The sequence below is a fragment of the Pristis pectinata genome, chromosome 4 (genome assembly GCF_009764475.1).
Source record: "Pristis pectinata isolate sPriPec2 chromosome 4, sPriPec2.1.pri, whole genome shotgun sequence".
Classification (NCBI taxonomy): domain Eukaryota; kingdom Metazoa; phylum Chordata; class Chondrichthyes; order Rhinopristiformes; family Pristidae; genus Pristis; species Pristis pectinata.
The window spans coordinates 94,969,618-94,987,179 of NC_067408.1; the positions used below are offsets into that span (position 1 = coordinate 94,969,618).

The 17,562-nt window shown below is 37.3% G+C and overlaps 1 protein-coding gene across 1 annotated transcript; it reads left to right on the top strand.

Annotated features, from left to right (window-relative positions):
- The first annotated feature begins 209 nt into the window (after window positions 1-209).
- Window positions 210-7,817, top strand: LOC127569361 (transgelin-3-like). Its single transcript, XM_052013926.1, has 5 exons — window positions 210-461; window positions 3,729-3,916; window positions 5,929-6,103; window positions 6,940-7,042; window positions 7,228-7,817. The coding sequence occupies exons 2-5, from the start codon at window positions 3,737-3,739 to the stop codon at window positions 7,367-7,369; spliced, it is 600 nt and encodes a 199-aa protein (XP_051869886.1). The 5' UTR covers window positions 210-461; window positions 3,729-3,736; the 3' UTR covers window positions 7,370-7,817.
- Window positions 7,818-17,562: the final 9,745 nt, after the last annotated feature.

A 17,562-nucleotide genomic window follows, 5' to 3' on the forward strand; every position in this document is an offset into this window, starting at 1 on the left:
ATGAAATGTAGCAAACTAAAAATATATGTAGCACAATAAACAGGACATGTTAGCAAGTGCATCATTTATTACTAATAAATCTCCCTTGGGTCTGTTCAATGAGCTAGATCATACATTATTTTATTGATACTGCAAAATTTTACCAAGAGATATTCTGCTGTAAGGCACTGATGTATCTCTTAAGAATTATCTTGAAAGCAGACGGCAGGAAGACAGCGCCTTGGTCAGTCAGATAACCAGCTACATTCCGCATCTGGAACCGGCTATGTCACGTCGTTAGTATTAAAACGGCAAGCTATCAGTCGGCTAACCTCTGGGGTGTGGTTATTGGAGAGCATAACCGATCCTTGAAATTCTTCGCAGAGCTGGCCTTAGTAGTGCTTTCGCCATCCGACCTAATTCGCGGTGTCTAGTCTGCCCTAGTTTTCGCACTGCGTTTCCCGTGGACGCCTCAATTTCAGGTTGGTTTTGGACACTGTAAATTGAATATAGAAAAACGGAAAGTAACAATCCGCATTTCCTACTGAAAAACCATACGGTGATATTGCTTTTATGTAACAATTTTAGGGAAAGCAGTGATCTTTGTTTTAGCAAGATGAGTAATTAAACAGTTGAGATAGTGCGTAGTATTTATGGTATTACTGTGCTACAAGAACGTTCATCTTCAGCATCTTCATAATTATAATACGCATTTTGTGTTTTTAAAAAGTCAAATCACACGATGATATCCCACTTTTGTTTTTGCCTTCTAGCTTTTATATCCTGTGGACTAATGGTGTTCCCCTCCATTCACTTTAATAAAACTAGAATGTCAACATTTGCTCTAATTTATTTCCGCAGAACATGTTGGTCTTCAATTTTTGCTTAAGGTGGACTGCTACTACAGTGAACACGCTCTTAACTTTTGACCGGATTCGTGAAACTTTTGAAATAGCTTTTGATATTGTTTTCGTAAATAACACCGTATTATCGTCGCTTCTATTATTACTTCACTTTCCCCGTCCACTGATCATCCCTATTCAGTCAGTGGGTGGAAGCAGACTTTTGTAATGGGAGGACAGATGGTAGTGGAGTCATCCGTCGCCTTCAATAGGGAGGGGGAAGGGTAAATGGTTTCCTACCCATTCATCATTATTCTTTCACTAATTTATAGTAGTATCTTAAATGGCTAACAAACTGCATAGAAGGTAACACAAAATTAAAAAAAAACGTGTTGCTATAAGTTGCGTATTTATCGTGCAAACGGGCATTGATTTTTTTCGTTATGGTTAAAATCTAAATATTACCACACTTACAATATTCCATATTGGAGAAGGTTTATCATCAATTGAGCAATTCTCTGAATATTGGATTTCTTCAGATTGTCAGCAGTACTCGTTTTTAAGCACAGTTTGACACCAAATTCACTATATGGATTTCCCATAAAGTTTTAATGTTAACAATTAAAGGGGAACTTTATTAGTTTTTTAATGTGAAGAATGTAAATCCTCAATTGGAGAGAAAAAGATGTCTAACAAACCTGAAACCAAATAAACTCCTTGACTAGAATTTATTGGCTACAGCAAGTGATAGAACTTTCTTTAGATTAGTCTCAAATGATCAAGGGGTTAATCCAATTAAACATAACCAGGCTTGTGGCACTGAATGGCTTTTGCGGTATTACACATGGGTTAGTTGTCTACTGTAAATTACCCCTAGTGTAGGGAGATAGTTGGAAAGAAGGTTATAGGGAACTGTCTGGGGTAAAATGGGATCACTGGGAGCCAGCATTGGCTCCATAGACAAGATGGATGTCGCCTATGTCAAAATGAAAATAGTTTTAAGATTTTATTAAGCTATTGTGACAAACTATTGTCTTCAGTCTTCAAATATTCATTCACATTTTTACCTTGCAATATCAGTACTGCAGCCTCAACACTGAAGGTATTGCAGGAGTCAGTAAAGGGGGTGAGGTGGTTAAAAAAAACTAAATCTGAAATAGGCAGCATCTGTGGAGAGAGGAATGGAGTTAACAACATTTCTGCTGTTCTGACCTGAGTAGTTCCAGCATTTTGTTTTTCTGTCAGATCTTCTAATTCCTGCTCTGAAAATGAACAGTGCAAACTGTTAGTGACTCCAGTATATATTGAACACTTGACAGCATGTACTGAATGCCTAACTCTTAGAGCAAAAATATTGATCTGTCAAATCCCTCTGTTCAAGAGAAGTCTGATTAATTAGTAGGATTCCAATTCTCCAGTGAATCAATGACTCAGCTGTTTTTTAGTATTTGAATAATTGAAGATGGCAATGAGGGCAGCAGAGGTTTCAGCAGTCAGCAACTTGTGAACGCAACACCCAGGTGAAACACTTCAGAAGATAAATGGTTTCTTATGACTGTATTAGTTTCTAGAACACTTAATAATTGGAGCTGATGAGAACTTAGTTCTATGGGCACTTTAAAAATCTTATGCCACTGCTATGGTTAGCCTGCTCTTCTTCCAAAGTTCTATTTGACCCTTGAATTTGTTCTGCTATTAAGTTTAACTTCAATTGATTTGCACCACAGCTTCACTTATTTGCTCTTGATCTAAATCATTTGGGACTGATACTTAGCAAATCTTTGCTTTGATAATTTCCATTGATTGCTAGCCTTTTAGGGAGCAATTTCCAAACTTCCCCCAATTGTTCCTGATCTAAAATCCCAGGAATAATTTCTTATTTTTAAGCTTTTAAAAAGGCACAATAGATAATGTTGGGTAAATGTAACTGCTGTTGTCTTATTGCATACATAATCTGTTTTGACTGTATTTAGTTTGGGAGAAATGCTTAATACACCGCCTGTTTCAGGCAATACTGTTGTAGGAATTCTGAATTCTCCATGACACTGCTTAAAACTTTGCTTTATTTGTATTTATTGAGATTTGCCCAAGGTATGGATGAATACCTACAACATTTTCCTCCCAGTTTATGTGCAGTCTATTCTTAACTGTTGGGTACTGGTCCAAACCCAACAGTTCTTTTTCTACTGACCAGATCCATTCTGAACCTAGATTCTCTACTTGCTGGCTAACTGTGTTCTTACTCCTTCAGCAGCTCCACCTACTGGACTTGGTATTCTTGGCATATCACTGATCAGTTATTGCAGTGGTTTTGTGATAAGAACCAGGTGGAAGATGAGGTTGCAACTATTTTCCCTCTGTAGTTACAAATCCTGCTATTCAACTGACTGGGCAGTACCATGTACAATTTTATTACTTGTGCTATAATATCTTTAACATGAGGGCTAGTGTGAAATGTGTGCAGCTGATCAATTCTTAGTGGAAGATTTGAAATTGATCTATACATATTGCTATACCACTGTTCAAATGTGCCTGGATGAAATTTTTATGGAGATGAATCAATATTAAATCGTAAAAGCTTGTGATTGGATATGTTTTTAAAACTTCAAGGATCATTTGAATGTGGAAAGCATAAATGCCAAGTCATCAAATTAAGGGAAATTGATATTTGTTCAAAATAGGAGCACTTCTCCACTAAATGGAGACTTTTGCATTAACTAAAAACTAACTTGATTGTAAGATAGACTGCTCCTTTGGATTAATGTTGCCTAACTGCAATGATCTATAACACAAGGGAATTAAACCATCTTATTACTGTGCCTCTGTATCATGCAGTACATTATATAATGTATTGAGAATAAGTAGCTTTAACTTTTCTAGATATTAAATGAATAATTGCATTTCTAGCTTTCAAAATGGCTAATAGAGGACCCAGCTATGGTTTGACTAGAGAAGTTGAGCAAAAAATTGAGCAGAAGTATGATCCAGACTTGGAAGAACGATTAGTGGATTGGATCATTGCACAATGTGGTGGGAATATAAGTCGTCCAGATCCTGGAAAAGCCCACTTTCAGAAGTGGCTACTGAATGGTGTGGTAAGCATGTTTTAAACCTTGGTTCCTGATTAATCTTTGAATATTGTGGGAACTAATAGGCATGAAATTTGGGTAAAACTCAAGACCTCAATGATTTAACCAGATTTTGGGAAGCAATGCCAAACATTTACCATAGTTTGAAATGGTCATCTCATGTATAGTGATCTTTAAATGATGTATCTGAATGTATAACTATTGTGAAATGAGCACAATTTCTTCTCTACCTTATGACTTTAATATTAGATATATGTGAGAGATTCTAAAACATGAATACTTGGAACATTCCCCCTGGGAAGGGGGGTGGGCGAAGGAACTGAAGAGGTTGTAGAGAAGTACTTGTTACTGCACTTTTTCCCAAAAATGTTCTTGACTAACTTGACCAAATTGATTCCAAGCACACAGCAATGCGGTCTAAACCAGTGATTTTTGAACTTTTTGTAGGAAGTGTAGCACACAGTTCCTTCACTAAAGCCAAACTCTAAGTTAATATGCACCTCTTAACTGTGGAGTAAAGATGCCTTTTTTTAAATTGACCTGCAGATCTTGGCTAGGAGACGAGGATATATTTGGGCATCATATCCCTGTTAGAATGGAAGGAAGAATTCCACATCTAAAAGTGTTTAAGTGTAGAACTGGGCATAGTTATGAATTCCTTGTGATCACTGCATTAGTCCATTATTGGTAATGAATAATGTTTAATTTTCAATGAATCTTAAACACTAGTACTATCAGATTTGTGTAGATTATCCCATTAGAAATGGTACTTGAAGTGTTTAAACAGTGAAATTAAAGGTAGTGAGGGTGTGATAGTAAAGATTCATTTAAGAATTAAGGAAAAATCCAGCACAGCTTTTTGTTTCCCAGTTGTTGGGTAGTCAGCTTTGACCCCTTGACGATGGGGCAAAGTGCAGTACAGTATTCAGTTACCAGCAGGTGCTTGTCTGCTAGGTTTTCATCATCATTTAAGGGTTACTAGGTTTATTGATTGCTTGTTGCTGATTGAGCTCTCCTTGGATCCTAGTTTAAAACATTATCCAAGTTGATTTTGATGTAACTCCTATCCGAGTAGACAGATGGGCTTTTGCTCCAGGATAATTGAGGACAAATAGTAGCCAAGACTTTTTGCTGTCTTATTTGAGGCTGAGTGCAGTGAACTCTATATGATTGACAAACAGAGCATACAATTAAAAAAAAGTGCACTTGGCTACTGAGCTAACTAGAATATCAGACTCTTGGATTGATTCCATATTTTTTTTCCCCCTAAATGCAGCTTATAGAACAATGTTTCAGTTGCTGCATTGTGAAGCCATTTGAAGTAGCAGCAATATGCCTGCAAAATCATGTAAGGATTAATTTGAACCTGAATTGGGAAATCTTGGTTTTCTTGCCTTTGGTGCCACCAGAATAAAGTTGTGTACAGGTGGAAGCCATTTGGTCTATCTGGTGTTTTTTGTGATGCTCCTTCCCCAAAAAAGTAGTCCAGACCTATTACACCATACATAACTTTTTTTTTGCAGCTTGGGAAAATTGGATAGATAATAGTAATGGCCCTCTAAACAAGGGGATGACTATTCTAGGTTACAGTTTCATGAAGATCTTGTTCCTTTTCCACTTTGGAGCTTAGAATTGCAATAGCTTTTGAAAGTGCAACTGTTAAAAGCATAAATGGATTGTAGTAATGGTTCTGCAAAGATCCTGAGATTGAATTACTTGCAATGTAATGAATTTTGCAGTGCCCTGTTATCAAATGAAATTGGGGATATGATTCATGCTCTTAAATAGTGTCTTATCTATTTTGCCTGTTTTTAAAAGATTCTGTACAGAGGTGTGAATGCCTATCATTGGCTTCATTAGAAGAGTTAAACTTTTTCACACGTGCATACTTGGGAGCTCCTTTCAAATAATCAGTGGAAATTTAAGACTAGGAGAATTTTAATTTATGGGATACATTACTGAGTTCTTAAAGCATCTTAGAATACGTTTACATGAAATGTTAACTGTGTTCTCTTCAGTTATTGTGCAGGCTTATAAATGGACTTTATCCAAAAGGCCAGGAGCCAATTAAAAAAATCCAGGAATCCAAAATGGCCTTCAGACAGATGGAACTAATTTCTCAGTTTCTCAAGGCTGCTGACGATTATGGTGTTGCAGCAATGGATATCTTCCAGACTGTAGATCTGTGGGAAGGTAGTAGGCATTGATGCTTCCCTTTTTGCTTTAAAAAGCAGTTTTTAAAATAGCAGTGAATAACGTGGATTTGGTGGTAGGGAGAAGAAAGCTGAACTTGCCCTTTTTCTGAGAAGGTAAACAAGATGGCTTTCTGCCTAGTCCCTTGTAATCTCATCCCAAAATTTCTCCTGTACACTTGTATACCTAAAGGACAACAAACACTATTTTGGTGTTACACGATTACCCCTTCCAGTATTCTTTTCACTTCTGTTAAAACATTTAGCAGTTTAAACAGCATCTATGGGGCAAGAAATAGTTAATGGTTTGTGGTCAGTGGCTTGTTTGAATCATTGACCAGAAGCACAAACTTATCTCAGCAGATGCTACTTGATTTATTGTTTATTTCCATGTACTTTGCAGATACAATCTGGGAAACTAATATTTTGCTCTTATTGAATAGCTTTACTGACAATTTTACTGACTTTAATTCTGGAAGATCTCCTTTTCTGGGAAGTATCCAGAATTTTGGGAATGAGATTGCTATGATCATGAAACTACTTGAGATTCATACAAGAAGCTTCCATGGCAGTTTGTAATGTTGTAATTTGCTTCATTTTAATGTAAATTGATAATTTAGACCCCTTTAATCCTAAAATTAAATGAAAGAGAACTTGAGCCATTTATTTGTAATGGACAACAATCTTTGCATGGTTAACTGAAATTAAAATAACTTGCTGATCAGTTTGGTACATTCTTATACTAACTTTCATCTAGAGACTTTGACATTTTGCCACCTTGTTACAGTTTGAATTCTTTGGGTTTTCAATACATAAGCTTTTCCTTCCTCCTTGTAGGAAAGGATTTGGCTGCAGTTCAAAGAACCCTAATGGCTTTGGGTAGTGTAGCAGTAACCAAAGATGATGGATATTATCAAGGAGATCCCAACTGGTTCCATAGGTAAAATATTTGTATCACATTTTTAAAAAAAATGTACAAGTACTCTAAAATCAATTTATGCCTAATAAAATCAATTAATGCCTTGCAAAATTGTGGAAAATCTCAATTTAAAAACCTATTCTCATGTAATATTATTGGTAAATGCACTAAAAAATTTTCCCCATATGCATGCCCTACATTCACAGGAAAGCTCAGGGCAACAAGCGTGAATTTTCTGAAGAACAGCTTCGAGAAGGGCAAAGTGTCATTGGCCTACAGATGGGAAGTAATAAAGGAGCCTCTCAGTCTGGCATGACTGGCTACGGCATGCATCGACAGATCATGTAGCACCATCCTTTGGCAAGAAACAATAAACCAGTGGACTGGAGACTCTTATCTTAAACTACCATATTCTGAATTGCTGTTGAAGTAGGCTGCTTCCTTTAACTTGCAGTTTATGGATTTTTATTGCAACTAGTGGCTATGCTGCACCACCATATTAAGAAATATAAAGTTTTTACATTTGCAAAATGTCAGTTGCCATTATCTCTTCTTCCCCACCCCCTCCCAAAAAAACCTGATAATTGACGATTTAATTTCAGGTAACTTGTATTCCAGAAAAGTTGGAAATGAGGATTTTTGGAACTAGTTTATGCTTTGTGCCATGTCTTGCCTGCAAAAATTTCTTGAATTTGTAATACTTCTAAATGCCTTTGGTTTTGCATTAATGGAATGTGATTTAATCAGCCACAATATTAGATTACAAATAAACGTTACAGGTTTCGTGTAGATATAACCTTGGTCTTTGAATTCATCATGTATCCATTCAGTTGTCTTAGGAATTTGCATATTGACTATGGTGGGGAAACTGAATTAGCCAGGTTGAGGTTGCTAAACAGCTGATCAAATGGGATCATTTGCAGCTCCTGCTTACAAAGTTTTTTTTTATAATCCCAAAACTGGGTTTGGTGTTGAAATTCGGTTAATTCTGTTGCCACTGGTAATGTTGTACTGTGATAATGGAATCAAATGACCATCAGTTTGATTTCTGGAACTTGCTGATGTGCATGCTTAATTCCTTCTCATTTGAAATTGTGCAAATTGGCACACCCCCACACAGTTTTAGTCCTGCTCGTGATCTTCTGGTATTGATGTATTTCTCCTGTGCACAAGGATGCTTACTAAATATTCCCTAATTCTGAACTATGTTCTGCATTGTACACTTGAGGTGATCTAAAAGATTTAGAATCCCCCTTTTTGGAGGTAAGGTGGCTATGAATGATTAAATTGGAAGCTACTTGCAATTCAAAATACAGAAGCACTTGATTCTCCAGGAAGTTTGAAGTTTTTGATTTGATCCCTATCCTTTATAAGAAAGATTTTCCTTTGTGAAAAGGAATCTCTTGCAAGATGGAAAACAAAAACTTTGGATCTTATGGAATATCTAGAATGAACTTTGAATTTATTCCGATATGTCTGGTGCTGGCATATATCTGATTAGATCCACTAAAGGACTTTGAAGTGGTACTAATAAGAATTTGAATTTCAAATGCTGAATCATTAGCAATACAATTTGAAAATAAAATTACCAATGGTCTGGTTAGATGTATTAACCTAATTGTTCCATAATGTTTTCAATATTTTAAAATGGGAGACTTTTAAACACTACATGTAATGTTTGATATGCCCAAGAGTTGTTTTACAAATTGTCTCGAGCAAAGTTGTAATGATCACTATGTTGCACAGCACTCTTCTCCCACAAACTATTCCCTCCACTTCAAAAATGAGTCTACAAAGTCTGAACTGTTTACTAGATAATTCGGTGAAACATTACACTTTTGAACTTCTAATTTTCAGTTCTAATCCTCAGCTGTTCTAGAAAACCTCAGTTTATGGTTCACAAAGTCAATATTAAAGGTTTCAATTAAATCTAATGTCTTGACTGTATTGTTTTAACTTTTGGTTTGGGAAGAAAGAATGGTTCAATATAGTGATTTGGAACTAAGTTAAAAGATTTCTTCAATCTTGATTCTTCCCAATACTAATAGTTGACCATAATCTGGAACAAATGGCAGTCTGACAGCAGTGATGAGGAAAGGTGGCCTGTGGAGTAGATAATTTGAAATACTGATTATCAGACTTCAATTCAGGTGGTTTAGTGGGGTTTCTTGCCAGCAGACTGTGCTGGGCATTTTCCAACATCCTTTTTGGTTCTGGTTCTCTAGTGGCTCTAGCCTGCACTTAATATCTGCATATCCTCTTAAGTCAATTACCCTCATTAATCTAGCAACCAGATTGTTTTGCAAACAGCAACTTGCCAGAGCAGCATTGATCACTCATATTCCCTTTTTGTTTTATCCATCCTTCAGCTTAACTCTCTCCAACTTGCCAAAATCTAATGTGCTGAGGTTTTAGCATTTTGTCTTGCTTTACTAGTATTTGCAGTTTTGTTCATTTTATAACAATCCACTTCCTATCATCTCCATCACCAAACTCTAATACATGCTGCTTACTAAATACACTGCTTTTCCTTATTCTCTTGGTTCTTCATCAATTTTGTCCACTGGTTCTTATTACTTTTCCAATGGCCAATTCTCTATCTACTGTCTAGTCTCCACAATTTTGCTACCTCTCACATCCTCAACTACTGTTCTAAGGAGAACAGATCATCTTGTCTATCCCTTGAATTCGGAATCATTCTAGTGAACATGGAACAGTATAGCACAGGACCTTTGACATACCCTGTCTTTGCAGACAATGACTAATTCCATCTGCCAGGACATGCTCCATATCTCCCTGTTCATGTGCCTGTCTAAATGCTGCTTAAATGTTGCTGCAGTATCTGCTTCCACCACTTCCCCTTGCAGCATATTTCCAGGCACCTACCACTTGTTTTAAAAAGCCTCCTCTAAATTTCCCCCACTCACCTTAAAAGCTCTGCCTTCTAGCATTTGACATTTCCACCCTGGGGTGGGGGGAGAAAGAATCTATCAATACCTTAGAAGTATATCAGGTCACCCCTTAGCCTCTGCTCCAGAGAAAAGAATCCAAGTTTGTCCAACCTCTCATTTTAGCTAGTAATCTCTAATCTGGGAAACCTCTTCTGCACCCTCTCCAAAGCCTCCACCCCCTTTCTGCAGTGGGGTGACAAGAACGGCACACAATACTCCAAATGCAGCCTAATGGAAGTTTTATACAGCTGCACCATGCTTCCTGGCTTTTACTCTGCCCCAGCTGCTGAAGGTAAGTGTGCAGTAGGCTGCTTTTACCACCCTATCTGCCTATGTTGCCACTTCTGGGAAGCTATGGACATATCCTCTGAAGGATCCTGCCATTTACTGTTAACTTTGCTCATTTATTTGGCCTCCTAAAGTAAAATGCCTTGCACTTGTCTGGATTATGACAACTTTCCTCTATCGATTATAAGACCTTTCTTTTTCTTGTAACATGGTGCCTGAAACACAGTTGTGGCTGAATTTGGTGCTTTGGGGGTGGTTCCTGATTTCCTTGGTCTTATCCTGCCTTCTATTTATAAAGCTCAGGATCCCATGACCTTTAACTCCTTTTACAATCTGTTCTATCATTTTCAGAAAACATACCCCAGATTGGTTTCTCTACCCTTTTTTGGAATTGTCTTTTATCCTTCACTTAAAATTTAAGTAATTTATTTGTAAGGTAGGTGGATATAATCTATTTGCAATACTTTAATACTGGGGATGGGTATGAGGGTGGATGGAGCATAGAGCTTGATTCTGCAATGGAATGCACTGTAACTTTTGGTATCAATGCACTTGCAATCTAACCAAGGTGTATTCCTGGATGGCCTTGTCCTTCTGTATCCATGTTACTCAGTTTGCAGACATGTAGAGTGCTAGGGGATTATTTATCCATGTAAGAATTACAGTGGACTTGTATCCTAAAATTTAGTTTGAGTATTTGGTTTAAGTCCAAACAAGAAAATGGTTGCTGCTCTAGGTTTTCTACTCCATCTGCAACTTGTAGTGAATTATCTCCCAAATTTAGTCTGGAAGATGTGAGTATGTTTTTGGGTTTAAAGTTTTATTCTGGTAGAAATGAAATTGTTTCTTCAGAAGATTAGTAGAATCTGAGGTAATGACTAGAATATGTCAAACTTTTGGGGAACATTTCTATCTTTTTAAGACCTTTTAATTCCAAGTAATCATTGGTAACACAACAGGGGAAAAAGTCTGAAGGTAGAGCAACTGCTGTCCCTGCCTGCAAAAAAAAACATCCTCTGGCCCACCCCCTCCCCCACCCACAAAAACTTTTTCTATTTCTCTGCCTCCACTGCATCTGCTCCCATGATGAGGCTTTTCACTTCAGGACATAAGATATCCAACTCCTCTAACTCATTCACTCCTCTCCCTTCTCCTTCTCCACTCCACCACCCCCCCCTCCCCCCCCGGAAACTTTCCACTGCCCTTGCTGTAGGTGCAACACCTGCCCCTATACAACCTCCATCCAAGGACCAAAGTCCTTTCAGTGAGACAGATTCACCTGCACCTCCCTTAATATAATCTACTGCATTCAATGCTCCAAGTGTGGCCTCTTCTACCTTGGTAAGACTAGTTGACTGTTTTGCAGAACATCTGCACTCTGTCCATAACTGCGACCTGCATCTTTCCATTGCCAATCACTTCAACTCCCCTTTCCACGCTATCACTGATATGACAGCCCTCTGCCTCCTCCACTGCCAGGAGAATTCCAAGCACAAACTAAAGGAATGGCACCTCACTTTCCATTTTGGAAAGTGAGCCTAACCCTTGCAGCCTAACAGCATGAATATGAATTCTCCCACTTTAAGTAATCCCCATCTCTCCCCCCAACACACAAAAACCATGTGTCTTCTCTTCTTTCCCAGCCTTTTTTCCCCTCTTCTTACTTTTTACCCATCCCCTGGTGGATCTGTTCTGCTCTCCCCTCCCCTGCACCTATCACTATCTCTTACCTGCATCTACCTACCACCATCCTGTGCCTACCCCACCACCCCTCTTGTCCACCTATTACAGTTCTGTTTTTCACTCCTACATATTGGGTTTCCCCTTTTCCTATCTTCAATCCTGAAGAAGGGTCCTGACCTGAAATATTGACTGCCTGCTTTTCTCCACAGATGCTTCCTGGCCTGCTGAGTTCTTCCAGCATCATCGTATTTTTCAACTGCCAAATATATGAAAATGATTAAAAAAATACAAATGATTAAAAAAAATATGAAGATGGTAGGGTTGAAATTTCCAATCCAAAATGATTTAGTAACTTTGCCTTTCAAATCTATAATTTCATTATACCAATATGAAGTTGCTGCAAACATTTCCATGCAGAATACAACTGAACAATAAAGATGCAACATACTGCAAACTGTTCTATTTTAAATTTGAATGTGACAAGACTGCTTGATTGGTCAAGGTTAGTGGTATTATAAACAAAATGGAAACAACTTTGATATTTGAAGTCCAGAACAATGAATTGGTATGGATTTTTGATCCCTTTTCTACTTTCCCCTGCAGGGTTGAACCAAGGTAGATGAATAATGCAGTAAACAAATCTACATTTAATAATATAGTGCAAGGAGGTTTGTCACATCAATATTCAGTTTTGTTCCTGGAGGGAGCATTATGCTCTCAGATGGTCTCACACTCCCATTTTAGTATCAGATGGTCCTTGAGTTAAATTGAAATCCCAAATTGTATAATCAAATGAGGCAGATAATTTAATGGAACAAAAAAACAATCTGCTGGAGGAACTCAGCAGATCGAGCAGCATAGGGGGTGGTGGAGGAATTGCCAATGTTTCAGATCAAGCTGTGTCTCCAAAGAATATAATGAATTGTTCCTATTAAATTCCTGAAGATTTTGGAGAATTCTTTGCAAATGTTAGAAACCAGTTGTTGAATACTTCAATTTGTCCAAATGCTTTCATTTTTAGAAAGTACCAACACAACCGATTATACTTTATTTTCTGTTGATCTTCAATTGAAAGCCCAAGATAAATGGGAATATGTTGACAAACTAGGATGTCACTGATGAAGTTTGGATGCATATCATTTTATTACCCCTGCCTTCTGGTTCTTGGGGCAGTGTGGGAAGGGGAATATCACATTCACGTGATAATGAATTTCCCTCCATGAAACCAGTAAATCAGCTGCTGCTGACTGTAATGCTAAAAAGCCTTTTGCTGATTTGCATGCTCTGAAAACCATCACTTTGGGGTACAGTACATAGATTTCTAGAAGTGTCTCCGAGGCATTATGACATGTTTTATTTCAGAAGTAGCCAGTGTTGAGTGTCCTGATTAGATGGCATTCTGTGGATACGGCTTGGAGATCTAGAGTTCACATATCCTAAAATTCCAAGCATAGTATATTAGGTTAATCCACATTTTATCTAGGTTCCAATGTTATATAAATTAACATTTTTTTAAAGACTTTCACAAGTTATGTTCATCTAGGTCTGTACATTCTCTCATTTAGACATAAGTGGACAATGTAATAATGATTGTTACTGGATTCAAAATTATTTTCATGTGATCCTTATCATCTGCTGCATTCTCTTCAGTAGGTGGCAATGTTGCACCAGACAAACAATCTAAGTGTTTAATTATGAAACACCAAATTTATAGGAATATTAACTTCTCTGCTTAAAAAATGCAGTCATTGCTGAGAATTGTAGCCCTTGTGCTGAAGATCAATTTCTTGGACTATTTAAGAATATTTATAGGTGGTCAAAGCAAGAGTTTTCTAAAATGCAGACTGTTCAGATTTTTGGCAATATTAGTTCCTGTTCAGATTGGGGCCAGCTTGAATAAGTGAGTGCTTTTCACTTTAATGTATTTATGGAATTATGGCGTTGAAGATCAGCAACTGTTGTCATAGAATTTATTTCTCAAATAAATCTGTACAATAATGTACATTTTTAAATATTTAAAACTCATTGGCAGATAGTGATCCTTTAATCCAATTATTGATACAGAGGAAACGTAAACTGGGAACATAACAGGCACTTGGCAGGTGTTTTTATGAATATTAATTTCTAGAACATTTGTTTTGGTGTAAAATGATTTGGATATACGTATGCAAAGAAAATTTTATCTTTCCAGGCACTACTGGTAGATTGGGATCATTCTGGAAACTTTGTACCCCATTGTTTTGCTGAAAATATCCATGAGGAAATGAAAATTGTGTGATTTCAGATTATAAACTGTAACAAATACTTTGCCCTAAATTAGCTGCATCTTATTTCTCTGTCCGTTAGTATATAACCTTATTTCTTTCTAATATCTGATTAGTTTGTCTGTGGCACATTGACCTTTATTGGGCTTCCAATAATTGATTAGTTTCCACCTCATTTTTTTTGACTAATTATTGCTCCTAATTCAGTTTTGGTCAAGAGCTCTTATATGACATATTAGGCAATTAGTAATTAAATCCTGTTTAAGTAAACCCTGAAATGAGAATGCTTTGTTGATGTAGAGAAGCAGGTTTCCTTACATCAGGAATAAATTTTTAAATCAATTTGTTCTTCACAATGCAAATTTTCCATGTTCCAGACTGCAGAATATGAAATGATTCACGAGCAAAGACAGATGGACACTGTTTTCCCCCAGTCTGCTCTCTTAGTTGCTGCTTTCAAAGCTATCCACTTTAGTTATAATTGCCATCTGTGGCCAGGTTTTCTTTTCATTGAAGAATGGCTTCCACCCTGTAGCTGTGTCATTATCAGCCAAGCATTAGCAATGTTTATGCCCATCAGTAAAAACACAGCTGGAACAAATGTTACCAGTTTCTTTTATAATACTCAGTGATGCAGGCAAACTCTTTATACAACAATTATTTCCTTTAATGACTTCCTTATAGTTGCAAGAAAAAATAACTTAGAGCAGGTACTGTTGGTATCAGCCTCTTTATTTGCTCACCCTGGCAACTGGATCATGTTTCACTTCTATGGCTCCTAGTGTTACAGTTTCAGATCTGACATTCCCTACCGCTTCAGCAGTTTACACATGCATTTTCTCCTATGCATTCTACACATGCTAATATTTCTAAATAATTACCTTAGCTATTTACGAGTTGGGCTGAAGGGTCTATTTCTCTGCTGTGTAGCTCTATGATTCATTTCTATTCCTTTTAAAGCACTTTTTTGGTTATTTCTTTTGTACTGTTTCATTTTATTCTTTCTGATCCCTTCTTAAAAATATCCAATTCCCATTTCTTTCTGAATCTGAGAGTTGCTCATTTTCTCTCCAGATGTGTGTGCTACATATTACCAACATTTTCTGTTTTGATTTCAAATTTTAAACCACTGGAAATTCAGCTCTTAAGTTATGAAGGAAATATGATGGAGCAGGGAGAATGCAGTGATCTGTTGGACAACTCAAAATTTATTGACAAACATTGGTGAAAAGTTTAAAGGAGAAAACTTAAGTTTGCACATGGTGAGGATTTCTATTTAAATTGCAAGCGAGGAATTGTAAATCTGTGGTCAAGTTGAAATGTTAACTATCGTAAAAATGGTTGATCTAAATGAATACAAAATATTTTGGCAACCAAGCTTTCAGCCATCTAGGCAATGCATAGTAATTTCTTCCAATAGGACTGTCTGCTGTACCTGAACCCCAAGGCAAGATAACAATACATCTTATTACACATATTAATAAATTACAAAATCAAAAACAAAATCCAACAGGAACCATTGTCCACAGCTCCCTCAGCCTCTGACGTGCATGAGCTATCTCAAAATCTTTGTTTATAATTTTGTTTCATGTGTGGATACAGAATATAATATGCATGGATGCAGAATATAATCTTTCAAACTGATACTTTTATAATCTATAGGAAATGATCAACAATTTACTTAAATACGATACATTTTGTAATGTACTTTGGTAAGTGAGAGGCATTGGTGAGGCCAACATTTATTGCCCTTGAAAGTGATGAGCTGTCACCTTGAATCACCACAGCTTTTCCACTGAAGGTGGTTCAACACTGCTGTGGAGTAGGGGATTTTAGAATTCAGACCTAAGGATACTGAAATAACAGTGATACTTCCAAGGCAGTCTGATATGTGACCTGAATGGAAACCTGTGTGTAAGAGGTAGTGTTCTCCCCTTGGTCACAGAGGTTGCCAATTTGGGAGGTGCTATCAGAATTTCCTAGGTTGTAGAAGCTGGATTCTGTGCACTGGTGGTGGAGGGAATGAAAATTTTGAGTGGCGGATGGTGTCCCAACCTGCCTCCCCAGGAACCAGTCTGATGAACCTTAGTTGAATTCCCTCTGGCAATGTTACCTTGTTTAGTGTTGCAACACTCTAGCCAAGATCCAATATAATTGCCATAAGGCATCTTTACTCCTGTACTCAACTCTTCCCATAAAAAAGGCCAACATACCATTTGCTTTCCTAATTGATATATTTATCTAGATGAATTACACTTTTCAAATGAGTGTTTCTTGCCTAACAAGGGCGATGGTAAGATTTTAATGAAGGAGCACAGGAGAGGTAAAAATCCAACTTCCAGCTTGTGAATAATTCATAATTAATCATGAAATGAATAACTAACATCAGATCCATTTTTCATAATTATGCTTTCATAATATTGCATCAGAGTACTGTTGAGGTCAAATATTTGGCCATAATCAACCTCTCAAAGTACTTCATCACAGTAGATGTGAGTGCTACCAGGTGATAGTCATTGAGGCAGCTCACCTTGCTCTTCTTGGGCACCAGAATGATTGCTGCCCTTTTGAAGCAGGTGGGAATCTCAGACTGCAGCAGTGAGAGGTTCAAGATGTCCTTGAATAGTCCAGCCAGTTGGTCGGCACAGGTTTTCAGTACCCTGCCAGGTACACCATTGGGGCCTGATGCCCTGCGAGGGTTCGCCCTCTAGAAGGATGTTCAGACATTGGCCTCTGAGATGGAGATCACAGGGTTGTCAGATGCTGTGGGGATTCTTCCCCTCTGCCATCAGATTTCTTATTCCTTTTTTTACATTATTTTGTAATTTATAGATTATGTCTTTGCACTGTACTGCTGCTGCAAAACAACAAATTTCACGTCATATGTCAGTAATAATAAATCTGATTTTGATACTGAGATCATCAATCCATCTAACTTCTCTTTCAAACTGTAATTCCACTTAAACAACATTTAAGAGGCACCTAAAATATTAGCCTCTCCTACCCAGATACACTGCTTCCAGAGATTTCATGTTCCCTTGTGCTTCAGTGACAGGAGATGCAAACAATATTAAAGGTGAAGTTTGACAAATTTTGCATAATTTTAGTTTGACATTATGATTCTATTAGTACTTGTATTAATTATAAGAACCCTGAAAGTAGGTTTACTGACCTTAAACTTTTAGCTCAGATTCTGGCCTTTGTGCTAGGATGGTGGCTATGGTCGGTGTAGACTCAGTGGGCCAAGGGGCCTGTTTCCATGCCGTATCTCTCTATGACTCTAAGACTGCAGTTAGGCTATGATGCCCTACATAATATTGAGGTGGATGAGTATTGTAGCAGAAATATACATCTG

Bases quoted from the DNA above. Each gene is read 5' to 3' on its own strand.
- LOC127569361 (XM_052013926.1), top strand. From the start codon at position 3,737: ATGGCTAATAGAGGACCCAGCTATGGTTTGACTAGAGAAGTTGAGCAA. The intron at 3,917-5,928 runs GTAAGCATGTTT...TGTTCTCTTCAG, and splicing joins AGTGGCTACTGAATGGTGTG to TTATTGTGCAGGCTTATAAA. The intron at 7,043-7,227 runs GTAAAATATTTG...CTACATTCACAG, and splicing joins GATCCCAACTGGTTCCATAG to GAAAGCTCAGGGCAACAAGC.